At 35.5% G+C, this 19,454-nt stretch overlaps 2 protein-coding genes, 2 non-coding genes and 1 pseudogene across 4 annotated transcripts; 1 reads left to right on the forward strand and 4 right to left on the reverse strand.

The window, feature by feature from the left end:
- Positions 1–1,278: 1,278 nt before the first annotated feature.
- On the forward strand, positions 1,279–3,458 carry LOC107930680 (uncharacterized). Its single transcript, XM_016862389.2, has one exon. The coding sequence runs from the start codon at positions 1,365–1,367 to the stop codon at positions 3,456–3,458; it is 2,094 nt and encodes a 697-aa protein (XP_016717878.2). The 5' UTR covers positions 1,279–1,364.
- A 3,042-nt stretch (positions 3,459–6,500) lies between these two features.
- LOC121222673 (U5 spliceosomal RNA) lies at positions 6,501–6,615 on the reverse strand. Its single transcript, XR_005920030.1, has one exon. It is a non-coding gene; the product is annotated as a U5 spliceosomal RNA (small nuclear RNA).
- Positions 6,616–7,892: 1,277 nt separating this feature from the next.
- Positions 7,893–8,007, reverse strand: LOC121222669 (U5 spliceosomal RNA). The gene has a single exon (XR_005920027.1). It is a non-coding gene; the product is annotated as a U5 spliceosomal RNA (small nuclear RNA).
- A 2,993-nt stretch (positions 8,008–11,000) lies between these two features.
- On the reverse strand, positions 11,001–12,144 carry LOC107930726 (uncharacterized). The gene has a single exon (XM_016862435.2). It carries the CDS (start codon positions 11,728–11,730, stop codon positions 11,122–11,124), a length of 609 nt encoding a protein of 202 aa, XP_016717924.1. The 5' UTR covers positions 11,731–12,144; the 3' UTR covers positions 11,001–11,121.
- On the reverse strand, positions 12,071–16,304 carry LOC121222552 (protein RDM16-like; annotated as a pseudogene).
- Positions 16,305–19,454: the final 3,150 nt, after the last annotated feature.

The raw sequence follows: 19,454 nt of genomic DNA on the forward strand, positions 1-19,454 counted from the left end.
ATTAAGTTAATTAACGTATAAGCTTGGATTACAATCGACATCCACACCGTTTGACTTAAATATAATAGTCCAACTGTTCAATTGGTCCTCCAATTAATAAAAATCTATAACAATAAATTTTATCATTTTTACAATTTAATCCTTCTACATTAATAAACTACCCGATTAACAAAATTAATAGCCAAACTTTAATTAGATTTCATACCAACCTCGTACATATTAAAATAATATTTACGAACTCGAAGATTGGAAATAAAATTTCGAAACCACCGTTTTCGACACCACTGACTTTCGGGTTGTTGCACAATGTCTATAATTTCATTCTTGAAACTCAAATTTAACGCAATTTAATATTCTGAACTTATGATTTATTACACCATAATAGTCTTACAATTTTCTATTTGTTATGAATATACTATTAAGTGGATGTCCATCATAGTCAAGATAAAGTTTAAATGTACTTTAAATTCTAGTAGTTATTAAAATTAGATCTCTATTTCATTTATACTTCTTCTGCCTATAAATAGAGACTCTGATGAAGCATTGTAATCATTCCTTTTGATCAATAAATTACATTCTTTATTGCTTTCATATTTTCTTTCTTCTTTATTCTCTTCATCCCTCTTTATTTTCTAACACTATTTTTTTTTAATAATATTCTCTCTATCTAAAAGATGATTTGAGCTAAGAAAAGTTAAAATTCCACATTTAATAAAAGGAAATTTAATTTAATTTAATTGAATGAAAAAAATCTCTCATATAATATTCCCTTCTTTTATTTACTCACAAGATAAGAATATATAAGAAATAATTGTATAATAACATATTAAGTAAAATTCTTTTCTTTTCTTCTGTTGTTATATTTATTCCTATTTTTACAGTTTAAAATTAATAATAAAACTTGATTAATGTTTATTCCTTTACTCCCACATTATTTCATGTACAAAACAATAAGCTAGGGAAAAGTTAAAGCATTGAAAATTAAAGTTTTCCATTCTATTATTATTTGTTCCTTTCAAGATTGCATATTGAGTCATTTTCGTAGGAAGGACATTACACTATTAATCTAAATGCTTCAACCACATCTTGAGTAAATTTCTTTTCTAACTTTTCCAAAGTAATAATTAAATGAATAATTATTTATCCTTTTCTTTTTGTAAGTTACTGAAAAAAGCATAACTTAGAAGTAAGGAAAAGTTAAAGCATCTCGGGTTTACTATTACTTACCATTCTCACAAGCATTTTATGTTTCTCATAAATTCCAACACCATAAATCTTTGGTTTATAAGCTTAGCTTCCATCAACCCATTTTGTTGTTATTTAACACACAAACTAGCAACCAATAAACAAACATAAACACAAAGATGAGTCTTCAACACTTTAGCCATCAACATCCACTGGTGTTCATTGAAAGCCATGGCCACGAAATTGAAAAGGTGAATTGCTCAGGATGTGGAGAGTTAGTGTCAGGTTCCAGCTTTGGTTGTGTGGAGTGTGGGTTTTACCTACACAAGCAGTGCGCTGAGGCACCTGTTGAGATGGATCACCCTTTCCATCGCAACCACAACCTTAATCTTCTTGCAAGGAATCCATACAAGGCCGGTACAGGTACCTGCGATTTCTGCGAAAAACCCTGTGAGAATTTTGTTTATCATTGTTCTTGCAATTTAAACTTTCACATCAAATGTGCATTATTTTCTCATAGCATTGCTGAGAAAAGGAATGCAGAGTTTCAAGACATTCCCCGTATAGATCCATCCATCAATACAGGAAATGTTACTGAAGAACTCAAAAATGCTGAATGTTTTGCTTGTTGGAAGCCATTATTAGATTCTGTATACTTTTCTCCTAATTGTGGCTTTTACCTGCATGCAAAATGTGTTGATCTACCAGCAGAAATCAATCACCTCTTCCACCAAGAACATCCTCTCTTTTTACAATTTAACAGTCAAAGACTCTCCTGCAAGATTTGTCAAAAACCCCAACGTCGGGGATTTGTTTATTGTTGTTCACTTTGCAAATTTGCCCTTCATATCCAATGTGCAACAATACCTACCAAAATCAATCGGCCTTTCCATCGCAAACATCCTCTTATTCTTCAATCTGTCGACGAATGTCTTCCTTGTCAAATATGCCAAGAAACCACCAACCTTAATGATGTCGTGTATTTTTGTTCAATTTGCAAGTTTGTCCTTCATAGTAGGTGTGTGTCATCACCACCGATTATAGAAGATAAACTTCATCATGAACATCCATTTACCCTATTGCCAAGACAAGTCTCATTTTGTGATGCTTGTGGCACTTTAGGGAATTATGTTCCTTATCTTTGTTCCACATGCGGTATTTTTGTCCATAAAAATTGCATTTCAGTGCCACGTATCATCAAATTCTATCGACATCAGCACCGCATTGCCCACACATATTTTCTGGACCAAAATGAATCTGAATCGTGGGAATGTAGATTTTGCTTAGAGGAGGTGAAGAAAGAGCATGGGGGTTACTTTTGTTCCAAATGCAATTACATAGTCCACGTAAAGTGTGCAACAAAACACCGTGGTCGGTATTCCGTGGTCTACTCTACAGAAACAGAAGAGGAGACGGACTCAGATGAGCCTGTCAATTTGAGAGAAATTCATCCACATAACTTAATACTGAGTGGAGACATTAGGGATTTTAAACAATGCGACGGTTGCCTTCTACCCATCGATACTTCTTATTGTTATTGTTCACAATGTGATTTCTTCCTCCACAAAGCTTGTGCTGCATTACCTGCGAAGAAGCATCTTTGGTTTCACTATTGCCAAAAGCTTCAAAAACTTACTTCTGGTCGCATTTTTCAATGTGTTCTTTGCCGCAGTTTAACAAGTGGCTTTGCCTATACTTGTGATGAATGCAATGGAAGTTATTGTTTGCGATGTTCTTTGCTTTCTGATATGCCCAAATGTGAAGGACATGAACATCCCCTCCGTCGCTTTCTTAGCAAGAATACAGAATTGTGTAGAGGTTGTGGTGAGTCTAGACGTACCGTATTCACTTGTAAGCTTTGCAATTTTAATTTGGACTGGACCTGTATTACATTGCCTCTTACAGCTCAACATAGTTCTGATGTACATCCTTTCAAACTCACTTATCACGAGGATGATGACAATTATTCAGAAGGTCATTATTGTGATATTTGTGAAGAGAAAAGGAATCCCAAACATTGGTTTTATCATTGTTCAGCTTGTAACACTTCAGCTCATCCCAAATGTGTTCTTAAAGAATATCCACTTATCAAGCCTGGGACCATCTACAAAGAAGAAGTTCATCCACATCATCTCACTTTTGCCAAAAGGGTTGAATTTTATCCAAAATGTTATTACTGTGGTAAGCACTGCCTTGATCTGTCCCTTCAATGTAAGAAAGCTGGATGCAGCTATATTATTCATTGGGAGTGTAGAGTAGACAACATATATTGATATATGTGTCAAAACAAAAATATCAAATACTAATATTTAAAAAAAAAATCAATGAAAAATCCAAAGAATGTAAAACAAGCAAATGCAAAACCTAGAGCTCTAACAGACATTATATTATTTTGCAACTATTAACAGCATCATAAATTAAAAGAAAAAACTCATACAAAGAGGGCCATAATTGATAGTAAGAGATTATGCTAAAGTTAAATATAAACAATTTTTGAGGAAAAACATTCACAATGGGTTCACAAAAGAATACCATTGTCCATAAAATTCATCCAAGAATTTCTTGTTTATTTTACCTTCTAAACTCAAATTTTAATTAATTAATAAATTAATATAATAAGAATTAAAATAGTCACATTTATTTATTTCAAGCTACATCTTAGTCATTTATATTTGAAATGTTACGTTTATATCATTTACGTTAACGTGTTGTAACATTTTAGTCACTGAGCCACTAATTATCACTAACGATGCAATTGTAAGCTAACATGGCACGTTGAATTATCATTCCAAACAAAAAAATTAGGTTAAATTATACAATTGGTCCACATATGTTTTTATTTTGAGCAATTTAATATTTTTCTTTTATTTTCTTTTAACTTTATTTTTCTTTATTTTCCATTCTTTTCTGCTTCTTCTATTTTCCTCCCTTCTCCATACCTTTTAATGTAGTTTTTCTATATTTTCTATTTGTTAAAATTAATGGGGAAGAAGAAAAGGAAAAAAAATTGTTCAAAAAAATAAAAGTATGGAGACTAGTTTTAACAAATGGAAAATATAGAAAATCTACGTTGAAAAAGATCTAGAATGAATGAAAACAGAGGGAGAAGCATAAGAGAATGGAAAATAAAGAAAAAAAAGTTAAAAAATAAAACAAAAAAATTAAAATACTCAAAACAAATAAAAATATGGGGACCAATTGTATAATTTGATTTGAAATTTTTGTTTGAAATGTTTATTTAACGTGTCACGTTAGTTCACCATTACACCGTTAACGGTTCAGTAACTAAATTATGGCTACTTTTCATCATTGGGTCTCAAACAAATTGAGTTGAAGTGATTAACAAGTGATTCTTTCCATTATTTTCAAGTCTCATATTATATTTCTCTTATAACATTCAAATGGTATTAAGTTTTACATCAATTAATTCTAATTATATGGCTATGGTTTCCAAGTTTAAGGGAGATTCGATCCCAGGTCCAACATAGAGGGATAGATTTACAAACAATTGCAATTTATTTGGATACGGGTGATCCAAACCCTGCTTAATTTAAGCGTTGCTTTGGATCCCAAGATTGGGGCTATAAATAGAAAATTCTGATAATCATATATCATAGTTATAGCTGTTGGACTTACTTGAAGTTTAATTTATAAAAATTGAATAAGAACATAATCTATCGTTTATTTATATTGAAAAGGATAACTTAAATTTGCAACAAAAAGAATTGCTAAAGGGCCGACTCTTCAAAGTTTCGTTTACCGAGTAGCCTACTAGTAGAGGTGCTCATGGGCCGGGCCCATAAAAAAATTTCGGCCCGTGTCCCAAGCCCGGCCCGGCCCGTTTTTTAAATAAACACAAAAAAAATTTAGAAAATAAAAAAAAATATTTTAAAAATATTTTAAAAATAAAATATATATATTTATTATATTCGGGCCGGGTCGGGCTGGGCCCAGGCCAAAAAAGTGGTGCCCGAGGCCCGGCCCGTTTTTTAAACGGGCCTCATTTTTTGCCCAAGCCCATATTTCGGGCCAATATTTTTACCCAAACCCTCCCATATTTCGGGCGGGCCGTCGGGCCGGGCCAGGCCGCCCGGCCCATGAGCACCTCTACCTACCAGTCCCCCAACAATCGAAGGTATTACTTGAGCAATGGTTGCAGGTAAGTGGCCTATATGCCTCAGTTGGTGGTTCAAGTCTACCCCACATGCTAATGAGCTCCATAATTATTACACACCCTATATCGATACCTCTCCCTTTAGTATTGCAGGTCTACCAACCTAGACACTCTCGGTTCTATGAACCAAGCCCATAGGAAAGCTACTTAAAGCATGCTACTGAAGAACAATCCCTGTGATTGTTGGGAGCATGCTACTGAAGAACAATCCCTGTGATTGTTGGGAACAAACCAACTGCACAGTGGACAACATTTCGAAGACTTCCCAAACCATTCACCTTACCTAATTGCAAGAACACCACATTACTTAATTTGATACTTTATGTTTCTTCTTTCCCAAGGAACACAGCAGCAAGCACTATCTGGGACTGCAACGAAAGCAATTTCATGCCCCTATTTGCACAAATAAGCTCTAAGCCAATGTTATTGAAAATGAAATAAATATTCACTTAAAAAGGGATCCTTTACCTCATCCACTCCCATGCCAATGACATTCTGGATTTTGTACTAGTTGAGGAAAGTAATACCAGAAATTGTGGACATAGGACTGCCTAGCCATTAGATATTCATGACCATATAAGTATAACAACTCCATGGACAAACAAAAAGATTGGTGGTGGATACTGAGGATTGGAAACAAGAGTGGTACATTATTAGCAGCCTAGTTAGAAACCGTAGGCTTTTAAAGGGTGTTTTTGTTTGCTGCTGACTGCATGTAGTAGGTATCATCTAAAATTTAGTGTTACTTGGTACGTTGAACATTCAACATCGGTTCTTAATTGAACACTAAAATCAAACTCCAGTTCCAAATACTATATTACCCCTTTTCAGTTTTTTATTATAATTCTCAGGTTCTAAACTGAACTTATTTCAGTAAATAGGTTTCAATTTCATATTATGATTATCTTATGCTTAATTCTAATTCTACTAATACCATTTAATAGGTTTCAATTTCATATTATAATTATTTTATGCTTAACTGAACAATGGCAGTTAATTTGCTGTAACAAGCGATTAATTTAAATAATTCACTGGCAGCAAATAAAAATATTATCTGAAATTTCAAGCAAGCTAGCAGTGTTGGCAGCCAAGAGAGGATCACTATCAAAAGAATATTTTGAACTAGAACATAATGGGCCATTCCCGAAAAGGATATAGGCCTCCAAAAATAGGCGTATGCCGCAATAAGCGGCAAGCACAAGGCATTCTTTAGTAAAAGGCGAAAGAATAGTTCGCTCTGCGATCACCGCACGGCTCCGTGATTTAACGAGCTGGTTTTCGCTTTCATTTATAAAAGATGGTAGAGTGGCCTTGTCTGTCTTTAAGGAATGTGGGATTCTGCTCCTTTCTAAACCTTAGCAACTTCTTTTCCAAATGAAAAATAAATGGAAAATCCAAATGATGTAAAACAAGCAGATACCAAAAACACCAAACCCATGACTCTAACAGGCATTACATTTTTGCAGCTAACAACCAACACCATTAATTGAAAGACACAACTCATAGAAGCTATAATTCAATAAATAAGAGATGATACTAAAATTAAATATATACACAATGGATTCAGAAAACAATATACCATTCTCTATCAATTTCATTGTACGAACACTCACAGTTGTTTTAACTTCTAAACTCAAATTTTAATTAATTATAAAATTAATATAATAAGAAATACAAATTCAAGCATGTAAAATAGTACTTCCTCTCTTACAATAAAAATACAAGTGTTGGCAGCCATGCTTTGTTAGATATCAATCAATGACTAATGGGAATTAGATGGCCAAAAGCAAAATATGACTACTTTCCTTCATTGGGTCTCAAACAAACTGAGTTGAAGTGATTAACAAGGGACTCTTTCAACTATTTTCAAATCTCATATTGTATATCTATTATAACATACAGATGGGTATAATTTTTAGATCATTTAGCTCTAAGTATAGGGCTATGGTTTCCAACTTCAAGAGAGATTGGATCCCTGCATGCAAACTTACAGATACACTTAAAAGGGATCCTTTACCTCATCCACTCCCATACCAATAACATTCTGGACTTTGAACTTTGTTGAGCAAAGTGATACTAGGAATAGTTAACATGGGCCTCACCATTAGTTCATCCATGACAATACAAGTAACACCCTCACCTGAGGATGAACCCTTGTTTATAAGTTTCACAAGTGTCATATTTTGGGTTCTTAACATTGTAGCAGGCAGGACAAAGAGATTTTGGATTATTATTTTGCCACATGCATGACACAATTATCACTTTGATGGTTGCTACCTCTCTTAAGATTGATGGTGGAAGTTGAGGATTGCTTGTTTGGAAACAAGCGTGGGCATAGTCATTAAAACCCATAGGCTTCAAACAGGGTGTCTTCATTTGCTGCTGACTGTATGTACGGCTGTCATAAAGATTTCCAAGGCCATCACACTATTCCTAGTTTAGTAAGTAGCCTTAAGACAAGAAATTCAGTAATTTCAGCCCCACAAATCCAAAGCAAAATAGGAAAAACTTTGAAATAAAACTTAATGGGTCATTCCAGTAACGAAACAACCCTCCAAAAATAGGCGTATGCCGCTTTAGGCGGTGAGCACACGGTATTCTTTAGTAAAAGGCGAAAGAATAGTTCGCTCTGTGCTCCCAGCACGGCTCCATGCTTCTGAAAAGTTCATCTGTGCTTTTATTTATAAACCATGGTAGTGGAGTGGCATTTTCTGTCTCTATGAAATGTGGGATTCTGCTCCTTTCTAAAGCTCTCTCAACTTCTTTTCCAGCTCTACTCTTCTGCCAAGCCACACACTTCTCCAACACATTTCTTCTTATCCCCTCTAATATAAATTTGCTCTTCACCATTCCGATTGGTAAAATCTTGTGCTTTATCCAGTCCAACAATTGTTTTAATAACATTAGTTTGAAACTAGATTATAACATGAACAAATCATTGAAAGATCAAATATATGTAATAACCATCTGACTGAGTTCATAACAGTTGTAACTTCAAACACATCTTAATACTGAAATCAACAGAAGGAAATGAGCAACGAGAATCTCTACATCAGCCAACAGCTTTTGTATATTTCTGAACATATCAACGATGCATCAAGCATTTGTCATCATTTACAAACGCTTCTTCCTGGCCTTTTGGGTAAGGAACAGATCAGTAAGAACGGTCTTGGACTTTAGCGGTGACTTCAGGAGCTCCAAACCCTGAAACATGAACCAAACAAAAGCCATGGAACCTCCTGTCTTTTTTAAAACAACTTATAAACAAACGGGATAATAATGTTCACCTCATTCATTCCTACATTTACCACTTCCTCTTCCAAATCCTCGACTTGTTCGAGGTTGAACTTATAGAGCATAGCTACGATAGAAATAGTCGAGATTGGTGTGACTGTCAGGTCGTCCATGATTATATACGTAATGACCCCTTTCACATAACCCTCCTTTGCAGTAGGTGATGATGTTGAAACCTTATTCGGTGGCAGATGTACAAATGTTGCAGGGATGTTCATTGACTCCAGAGCAAGAAGGGCAAGTAGTTGTTGGATCATGTGTGTAATAGAAACAACTGTCATCATACAGTCCATTATAACCATACGATGATCCTTTATAACCATATCAACACTGGTAAAACCTTTGTGTTGTTGATGATTGAATGTTTGGCAACAAGACAGGAACATTGGCTGGCAAGCTTGAAGAACATTTAGGTTTCAACAACGTGTCCTTGTTTGTTGTTAGCAGAATGAATGAATCACTCAATTTTTCAACGCTCTCGTAAGGGTTTGCAAGACATCCGAGCATGCCTTCTTTTGCAAGCAACCTTATAACATATTGTCATAAGGTTGCTTCTGCATATAAGCTTGAAGCTCACAGGGGTGATGGTGGCGGCCATGGATGGTAGTAGTCGATATTAAATTGTGTGTATTGCAGTGAATCCCCAACCAGTCACTGCTTTATAGAGTTTTCTTTTAGCAGAAATGATGCTTAGAGAGAATTGAAAAGGACACAAATGAACGAATCACTAAGAGAATAACTTTCCTGTAGTAATGTAATAAATAGCCATTAGTTTATGAATATTTTAATTATAATAAAAATAAATAGTTAAATTTCTATTCATTTATCAAAATTAAATAAACAATTATTAAGTTTTGCTACATAATGAGTCGCGTAAGAGCTTAATACGATAATTAGACTATTTCTCAATGGTTTAAGTTATTAAAAAAATTGGTCACTTAACTTATTGCAAAACTCATCAAAGAAAATAGTGATTCAATTTCATATTTCATGAATAATGATTTCCAATCGGGTTATTATAATTATTGTAACAAATTCGAACTAGTATCAAATATTGATTTTTGAATTTTATTATCCGTTTACAGATAATGAAATAGACTTCGATATTCAAAGTTCAAACCCATTATCATCTTTACTTTTTAAAGTTTTTTTCTTGCTAATTAAATTTATATGTTTAGCAGGGAAAATTATTTTATGGATCATCCCTATCACATTATCCATGATTTCTTTCTAATTATTTAATGAAAAATCAATAATTTTTTTTCATATTATTAATACATAATTTTGATAATTTTTTTATCCTAAGCCTCAAATCCTAACCCTTAAACCCCAAACTTTAAACCTCAAACCCTAAATCCTAAAAAAGTTCAATATTTAGTATCAAGGTTTTGATTTTGGGGTCAAAGTTTGAGTTCGGAATTTGAAATTCAAAATTAATTGTTAAAATGTCATTAAATAATTCAAAAGAGGCTATGAATGATATGGTAAGAAGGGTCTATAAATTAATTTCTCATTTAAGAGACTCGAGAACTTGACAGATAATTTATTTAATTCGGATAAAAATATTTAGATTTAATACAAACAATACATGGACTTTGATCTTAAGCAATTATGCAAATTCAAATTCTGATACTAAAGAAATTTGCAAATTTTCAAGACATTCCAACATATTTTGAGAAAAAAGCTCTCTGCAGGGAACCAGGGAAGAAGTGCATGTATATGTATGTGTATAATAAGCTTAACTATGCATAATGAACCCTAAAAGAGTATAATCAACAATATTGTGTCCATTTTGCACAAAGAATAAAAAAATATCATGTCTCTTCATAATTACTCATTTGCCCTCTACATGCCAAAGTTCCTTAAACCTCCATTACCAATTCATATATGTATATGTATATGCATACACACATATACCCAACATCGAAGGCAAAAACTAAAACATCATTTAACATGGTTCCTCCAGCAAGACATCCTCCTCCACTACCTATGAAACGACATTCAAACACAAGCCATGCACAATTACCTTCTGCATTTGATCCCCCGAAAATGGCCTATCCGGGAGAAACAGCGCCTGCAAATGCCGATTCACAAAAGTGTTGCTGCAAATGCAATTACCTTGTTGCTACATCTCATGAAACAGCTGTCGATCACTACCCAAGCATCGTAGAGCTGGTGTTGTCAAAGCCACAAGGCGCAAGCTAGAAGCTAGAAGCTAGAATCCTTGCATTTCCTTAGGCAAAGCTTGCCCAAGTTGTATGAGTATAACAAGCTTAAAGCTCCATTACCAGTTGCATCAAAAATGAATTCATCACTCAAATACATATAATATATACACTAACATCAATGGCAAAAACTAAAACATCGTACTTAATAAATACTCATAATAAATCACAATTTATTACATTATAAAATTACAAATTAACTTCATATTAACTAAAAACCCCCAAAAAGTACAATTTTTTTTTTCAATTTTGAGGTGAAGAAGATTGAGAAGGTAGCCAAACACTAACTTTTTCTTTCTCGTACTTAACGAACAAAGCCCCAACTGCAGCTACAAAATAAATCTGAATAAAGATAATTGCTGGCGTATGATAACTTATCGCGCTCTTACCCGTAGCCAATTCCACTAAAACCAAAGCCGTCAACCCGAGAATCGCGATCCGTCCGTTTATTCTCTCGCCATATGGGCTAAACCCGAAATCCACTTTCAACCCATTTGAAATCGCCTCTTTTAAAGGCACCGGAGGGAGGTAGATGGAGGAGGAAGACAACGAAGTGGACACGGATCCGGATTTCTTTGATTTTCGGCGCTCCGCTTTCTTGCCGGCTCCGATTCGGTAACGGAGGCGGACTTGGGAGAGACGGGATTCGAATGGGTCGGATTCGGCTGAGGTGTCCGAGGAGGGGGCGGAGTCGGGTTCGGTTGATGAGTCAGCGTCGGAGTCAGGAGTGGCACGCGGGATAATGGAAATTTGGGGTTTGCGTAAAGCGAGGAAGAGTGCCCGTGGGGATGGGAAAGAGGTTGTCGCCGTTAGTTTGAGAGATGAAGCTGGTGGAGGAAGCGCTGCCGACATTTTCGGTGGTTGTTTCTTTCTTCACTTCAATCCACTTCTCTGTGTCGGATAAGAAACGGAATCTGTCTATTTTTTTGATAAAAATAATTTATTTAGGTTGTGGATTTTTCTATTTTTTAAGTGGTGGAATTTTTTTTGCCCCAATTTATTTGCAATTTTTCTCATTGGAATTGTTCCGCGGACAGACACACTTCCAAGGAAATGTTCCGGTGGAATAATAATTTCGTTGTACGATATATTAACATCCATTGAGATCAATTCTCAATCCAATCTGATTTAAACAAGCAAATCTGTTTAGATAATTATCCATTGAATCGGATTCGGTTTTTGCAACTAAGGATAATTTAAAACCTGGAAAAGTTGATTAGCACAGAAGATGATTGAACAACTGCAGGAAAGTAGTTCTTAATCACAACATTTCATAATCTAAAATCAAGCGGGAAAACACTTGGGAAAATTGCCTTTTAATAATATCAAAATTCATCGTCTGTGAAATTAACCGCAAGGTCCCAGTAATGGCCCACTCCAGCATCAGCAAAAATCTTTCTTGCAGCTGCTTCAGTGATGCACTCATGAACAGAAAATCTGCTGAAACTTGATTTAGCAACGCTACCTTGCCAGACTAATACACACTTGTTAGGGGGTTTCTCTTCATCTTTATCTCCATCATCATCATTGTCGTTTACAGCTTCAGCCCAGTTTATTCGCCTAAGCATGAGCTTCCCGTACCTCTTGATGGACTTGCTTCCACCTTCCACAACTACAACGCTAATACCCTCGGAGATCACAGCACAACCGGTTAATCGGTTTTCTTGGGCATTAACATCAACTTTAAAGCTGGTCTTGGGATGTGAGAGGTCATTGATCCTGTAAACCGAAACAATGGTCTCCACCGTATTTGGGTCATCGAAAAGCTTCCTCTCTTTCTTCTCACGGCGCTCAGCAGGGGTAAGCTTGCGAGCGATGTTTCTATCCACATGAGCCTGTTCCCGCTCAGCAGCAGCACTACGGATTTCCATTTCAAGCTTAGTAGGATCTTGGGTAGCTTCAGATCCTAGAACTTTCATTAAATTGCTCAACTTAACTTTTGGCTTGGGAGGTTCTATTAGGCCCTGTCTAATCATCTCCTGTTTATCCTTTTCCCTTGCCAGCCGTCGCTGAGTGCGAAGTTTCTTCTGCTCCTTTTTTGTTAGCTTCAGGGGCTGAGGTGGAGGAGGAGCTGGCTCGGCAGGAGGCTCAATTGGTTTGGGATGCTCAACATAAATAGTAATCTTCTCCTTCTTCAGCTTATCTTTGGTCATAACACCACCATCAGCGATGTCATCATAAGAACCAGAAACTAGAATAGGCAGATCCCTGAAAAACAACAATAAACATTCCACCAGACATACAAACAATGAGAGCGAATGAAATGACAGTTCTAACTTGTAATGTCCCCTTTAAATTTTTAAATGATGAAATAACATATAAGATTGGAAATAGATTCCAGCGCTTTTCAGCTTTAAAAATATGATGAAGTTGCATGCCTTGACTCAGCTTGAATATTATCAACAAAATCCACATAGCCTTAACTAACATTGGTATCCAAACAAAATACTCATAAAGAATGAAAATGCAACCCAATATTTACAGCCAGCAGCAAGTAAAACAACAGTGACTGCTACGAAGAACTGCATTTCGGCAATAAATAAATCTTCCTCACATATAACACCAGCTGGATGGATTATTTGGGTTTAGTTTAACAACATGTTGAATCAACAAATATCTCCTAAGTGATTTAATTAATTAGAGGTATGTGAGCTTAAAGGTGTCCAATAATGAAAGTATCATCAACTTACCACCACTCTACTTCAGGAATTGGGTCTTTCAATTTCTCCTTTGTTATTCTTTCTGACACCTCAATCAAATTTGTATTTATATCAGCCTTTGCCTTTGCCAACTGTGCTTGCTTTGCCTTTAGCTCTTTTGCTTTTGCTTCACCAAATTGACTCTGTAATGAATAGATAATAATCTCAAAACCAGACAAAAAACTGATGGAAGAATCAGAGAGAGAGAACACAATACCTTCAATTTGATGATCTCAGCATCTTTCGACCATTTCCCTTCCTCTACAAACTGAAACGTCATCCTTTTTGGCCTAAGAAGCTTATCTTTATTGATTCCCATCCTCACATCAAAATGTGGGTTTGATTTGCATCCACCTCTAGCTCAGGTTTAAGGATCTGGAATGAATCTTTCTTTTGCTTGTTAATATTGACCTGGAAAAATCAAATGGATCGGTTAAAGGCGGGCCCTGAAGGTAGCACAAAATTGCACTGGAAGTAAGAACATAAGAAACATTGCACCAAGACCAGAAAATTGACAAACCTTGAGAGTGCTAAGATTACTTGGTTTGGTCGCATTTATAATGTTACCATGTTCATCAATTTCTCTACCAAGCGCATCGACACGTAGAACAGGTGCCTTGGTGGGTTTCTGAGGAACCAGAATATCTGCTTGCACCTGTCCAGGGAACAAGTTTATTAGAGGAGCAAACTGAGGGTCCTGGCGGAATCCCATCTTAGCAGCCAATTCTTGAGCACGTTTAACAGCTTCTAAGTTTGATATTGAAGCAAGACCAGGAACAGCAGCCACCCCACCAGCAGGTGGCTTCATAGGGGCTGCTGCTGCAGAGGTAGAAGGAAGCACTGACGAGCTTGATAGTCCACTTGCAATTGCTGTAGTCGCTGATGAGACTGGCCCCTCAACCGTTACACCAGTCGCCACTGAACTGGAGCCTGTGCCTTTATTCAACTACATATAACAATACCAATACAACATGAATATTTCAACCTTCAAACCTTCAGGACCAAAAGCAAAAAGATTAAGAACTTACCAAAGGTATCTTCTTCAGTTTCTCTGCTAAATCTTTCTGCATTTGTAAAGCCTTTTTAGCTTTGGCTAAGGCATCAAGAGAGAGATTTCCACCACTTCTCCCAACGGCAGAAGAGCCATCTGTACTAGATCCAGGAACCTCATGAGATCCGGTAATACTATATGCTTTATTTTCAGCAGTAGAAACGGAAGATACCTTGGTAGATGGCGAGTGACCAGTCCTTGGTAATGATGCCAGAGCAGCACCCTGCAGGTAGGGGAGAAGTGAATTCACATCAGCATAAACACTTACAAGTTCAGCAACATGCTAGAAAATTTAGCAAAGGGAACAAATTCCTATATAATATATTTCAGATCTCATTCTAACAATTGATGCATTAGCTAATCTCTCAGCTGTCTAGGTATGCTTGAGTAAGCATACAGTAAAATCAACAACTGTGAAATATTACATCAACAATAGGGTCAATGGAAGATCCCTAAGGAGAGAAGTTAATCAAATCCGTGACATTATAAAATCTACTTTCTACAGGCCTCAAATAAGCTGCAAAAGTAAGAAGGAAAAAACTATGCCTCCTCCAGCTATATAACCCTCTAAACAAGCAACTCAACAAAAGAAAAAGAAAGGAGAAAATTTGATAAACTTCTTCTAAAATTTATGTACAAAGAACTAAATCACCACAACACGAAGCTGAATTATACAATATCCACTTAGAATAGTCATTTGAAATACAAAGAAAGGATTTTTACCTGTAACTAATGTATGACATGAAGAGAATTCAAAGTTCAAACAGGCACAAAACCACATAAGTTCTAAGGAACCAGACTATGTTTTCTACTCAAAACACTACTTATATACAATTCCACATAAATTAAGTTCATAGAAACTTCAAAAAGATACAGATTACAAGGAAACAAAGAAATAAGGTTAATGCTCCATTAAAATAATTATTTTGCTACTTGGTTTTGTAGTATTTGCTTCTTATTTCCTAAAATGTACTTCAAATAAAAGAAAATGGAGAACAAAAGAAAATTACTAATAATGAAGTTCTAAACTCAACAAGCTTAGTATATATGCAACTATAAACTTCATGCATTTAGCAATTTTTAATTACTTAAATTTCTTATATGGTTTTGCATTTAAATGGCATTTTATTGCTTTTTCGCTTCAGAGAGTAATAAACTAGATATCAAATTAAAGGAAAATTAGAAAGAATTACATTTTGAACTGGATCACCACCACTGGCAGCATTGGAGAACTCAATTTCTTCTTCCTTTGCTTTATCCCCAAATTTTCTTCTCTCTCTTTTTACCTCTCTATTTCCTTCAGTAACTTTGGCCCTCTTCTCTCCTCTCTCCTCACTCTCTTCCCTCTCTTTCCTCTTCTTCTTCGCTTCAGCTTCCTCGTAGGAATCCTCACGATGCTTCCTATCCCTCGAACCCTCCCTCTCGAAAGATCTCTCGCGTTCTTCACGGCGCGATGATGAAGATTTACGTTCCGAACGACGGTGGGAATCGTGGCCGTGGTGATGGTCAGAGTCGAGGTGGTGGCTGCGGTGGTGCTTGTCGTGGTGGTCCCGGGACCGTTTGGTTGCGGGTTTCTCTTTGTCCATTTGCACGGATTAGGGATTTCAAAGAGGGTTTTGGTTGTCCCTCTCTTGGCTATTTTTTCTATTTCTACCGTTTTCGTTGGGAACTGTTCTAAAATAACAAAATCTGTGTGTGTCTATATAGGTGATCATGCGTTCGGCTACCCGACCCAGCCCGATGGCCCGTCCGAAAAATAAAAGGTTCGGATAAAAATATAGGCTTAAAATATGAGTTTGAGCAAACGGGCTGGGCCTCAAATAAAACTTTTTCGGCCTAGGTCTGGCCTTGCTCGGCCTGAATTATATATTAAATATATTTTTTTTATTTTTAATCAAATATACTTTTTAACTTTCATGTTTTTAATCAATTTTTTTTTATTTTGCAGGTTTTTTATGCTATTTTATTATTGTAAAATTTAATATGGGTCGGGTCGGGCTTGAGCTTAGCAATTTTCTTTCGAGCCAGGCTTTGACAAATTTTTAAGATCATATTTCGGGCCGGGCCGAGCTCGAGCCTAGAAAACGGGCCTAAAATTTTGTCTAGGCCTGGCCCGAACTTGGGCCGGCCCATGATCACCTCTACGTGTCTACAAGCTAAACGGCGTTGTTTTAGTCAAACTGACTTCCCCGACTCGTTTTAAGCTGGGTTGGTTTAAATTTTTCAACCTGAATCAATTCGACTCGTTTGTTTTATTATTTAAAATAACATTTTAAAAAATCAGCAAATTAGTCGAGTTCAAGTTCGTCAACAAACCTGAAATTCCTTTTTTGAATTAAGCCTTAATCCAGCCTGGCCCAACCCATTAATAATTTTAAATTGATTTTTTTAAGATTATCTAAGCATTTTGTACTTTTAAGTAAACTACATTAATAGTTATTAATACATGGTATCTACAAAGGTGGAGAAAAAAAAAAGAGTGTGTTAAGAAAGGTCAATTTACCTATTCTAGAGTTAAAAGTTATAAAAGTAGGGGATCAAATAAAGAAGGGTTTGAACTTAATGTGTTAGGGTTTTGTATGTAGAGAGAAGTCCCCTTACTATGTTGCACATTGAGGTCTTTATAGGTAAGTGAGAGTTCCCGAATGGTCCCCTCTTTGAAGAGACCATATCCATTAATAGTGGATAGCTTAACAAAGGGTCTCATTGAATGGTTAAGGATAGACGATCCCTCATTGGGGGTACAAGGCATACGAGTGGTCGATCACTGAATGGCCATCGCAGTACAAGGCAGAAGGTTGCTTGCGAGTGTCTCTTTGGTAGGTTATCATGTTGCCACGTGTCATTAAAAAAAGTAGGGGTATAACAATACTCCTCCCAATCGAGAGGTAGGTTATAAAGTGACTTTGCTTTAAGACCATCCGCAAGTTATCCTCGAGACAACCACGAGCAACCCTTCCCCTTGTACCATCTGGATGGTCACTTAGTGACCGACTACCTGCATGCCTTGTATCATCACAATCGAGATTGTCCATTCTTAACCACCTGGTAGGACCCTCAATCCATCCGCTATTAATGGATATGATATTCTCAAAAGAGGACCACCTAGGAATCCTCACTTACCTATAAATACCCCAAGGTGTAACATAGTAGTGGGGCTCTTCTTCACACACAAAACCCTAACACACTAAGTTCGGACCTTCTCTACTTAAGCCCCCTACTTTTTCAACTCTTCACCCTAGAATAGACGAACCAACTTTCCTCCTTCTCCACCTCTGTAGATTCCATGTACCAACAGTAGTCACCCAACTATGGATTTTTTTCTTTTTTGGTCACCTAACTATGAAAAGTTATAAATTGGTCACCCAACTATTAGTATTTTCTTTCTCTTGGTCACCCAACTATGAAAAGTTATAAAATGATCACTTAATTATTCAGCTTTATCTTTTTTGGTCAACCAACTATCTAGGATTTTTGGGTGTTCCTATTTTTACATTAGCCAGCTAGTGACAAAAAAAGAGACAGAATTGAATAGTTAGATGACCATTTTATAATAATTTAAAATGTAATTTTATTTGCTTTAAAATAAAAAATAAAACAATTAAACTAAATTCGGGTTGAAATCAGAGTTAGAGCCAGAGTCAAAGTCAGGTCTCCTGTTAAATTTCGAATTTGGGGCAGATTTTTTTCTTTAAGAGTTGGGGTTGAGATGATTCATCAAGGTTCAAGGTTAGTACAAATCTACCCTACCCTGTTATCATCACTATCCAACACTTATTGGTAAATCATATTTCTTTATACTAAAATTGAATATACACCCGAAGTAATCCTAATTCATAATCCTACCTGAATATTTTTACTCATAGAACTAACATGGCCATGTGTTTGTCATGTTCTTAATAAATATTTATATAGAACTTAATTATTCTTGATAAAGTAGTACCACTTTTTATGTTCATATACATAGAGTTTATTTTTTGTTTATTGCTTTAAACAAAAAATAATCAATGAATTATGTTAAAAGGATTTAAGTCATCTTCTGTATGCAATGGATCACACTAGTTTTCATAACATTGCTGTTTAAAATGGATTTTATTAGTGCATCACATAATAATAAATTGTTATTATATTTTTTTACTTTTTAATTAAACGATTTTTTATTAAAAATTGGGTTCCCATTATTAATATCTAATATTAAAGGTTTTAAGCTCATTTGTTTTGTACTAATACGTACCAAATCCCTTGGTAATCATTTACGTGAAAGATATACCAAATTGTTAGTAAATTTGACATATGTAATGGCAATTATTCTGTTAGAGTTTGTTTCTTTAATATAGTCATATGTCTAGATTTTTCATTGTATGCTTTAAAGAAAACAACCGATTTTTGTAAGAACAATATGAGCGATTATAACTGCTAAATGTGACAACTAAAGAATATAACACAAAAGCAATTGATTATACAATTCAATTTCAACCTGTCTATAGGGTATTGCCCAGAGATACAATCCATTATCTTTAACCTCATCTAAATAATGATTTAAGTCACCACTTATCAATGTATCAACCTCATTTTTACAACTAAGATTTAGATCTCTTTCCACTGAGTTTTTTTCCCAGAAAATTTAGTTTATAAAACTAAGTGACTCATTTGTTTTACTACAAACATCACTCTCAAACACAATTCCTAATATACAAATTAAGTGTTAAAAACTCTTTGTTCATTATATCCATGTAAGTCTAGAAAATAAAGCTTTTTGTACTTGCTAACATAAAGATGAATCACAATCACAATCCCCACAAATATAGCCTCAAAACAGTATTGAG

This window comes from Gossypium hirsutum, chromosome D10 (assembly GCF_007990345.1).
Source record: "Gossypium hirsutum isolate 1008001.06 chromosome D10, Gossypium_hirsutum_v2.1, whole genome shotgun sequence".
Lineage (NCBI taxonomy): Eukaryota > Viridiplantae > Streptophyta > Magnoliopsida > Malvales > Malvaceae > Gossypium > Gossypium hirsutum.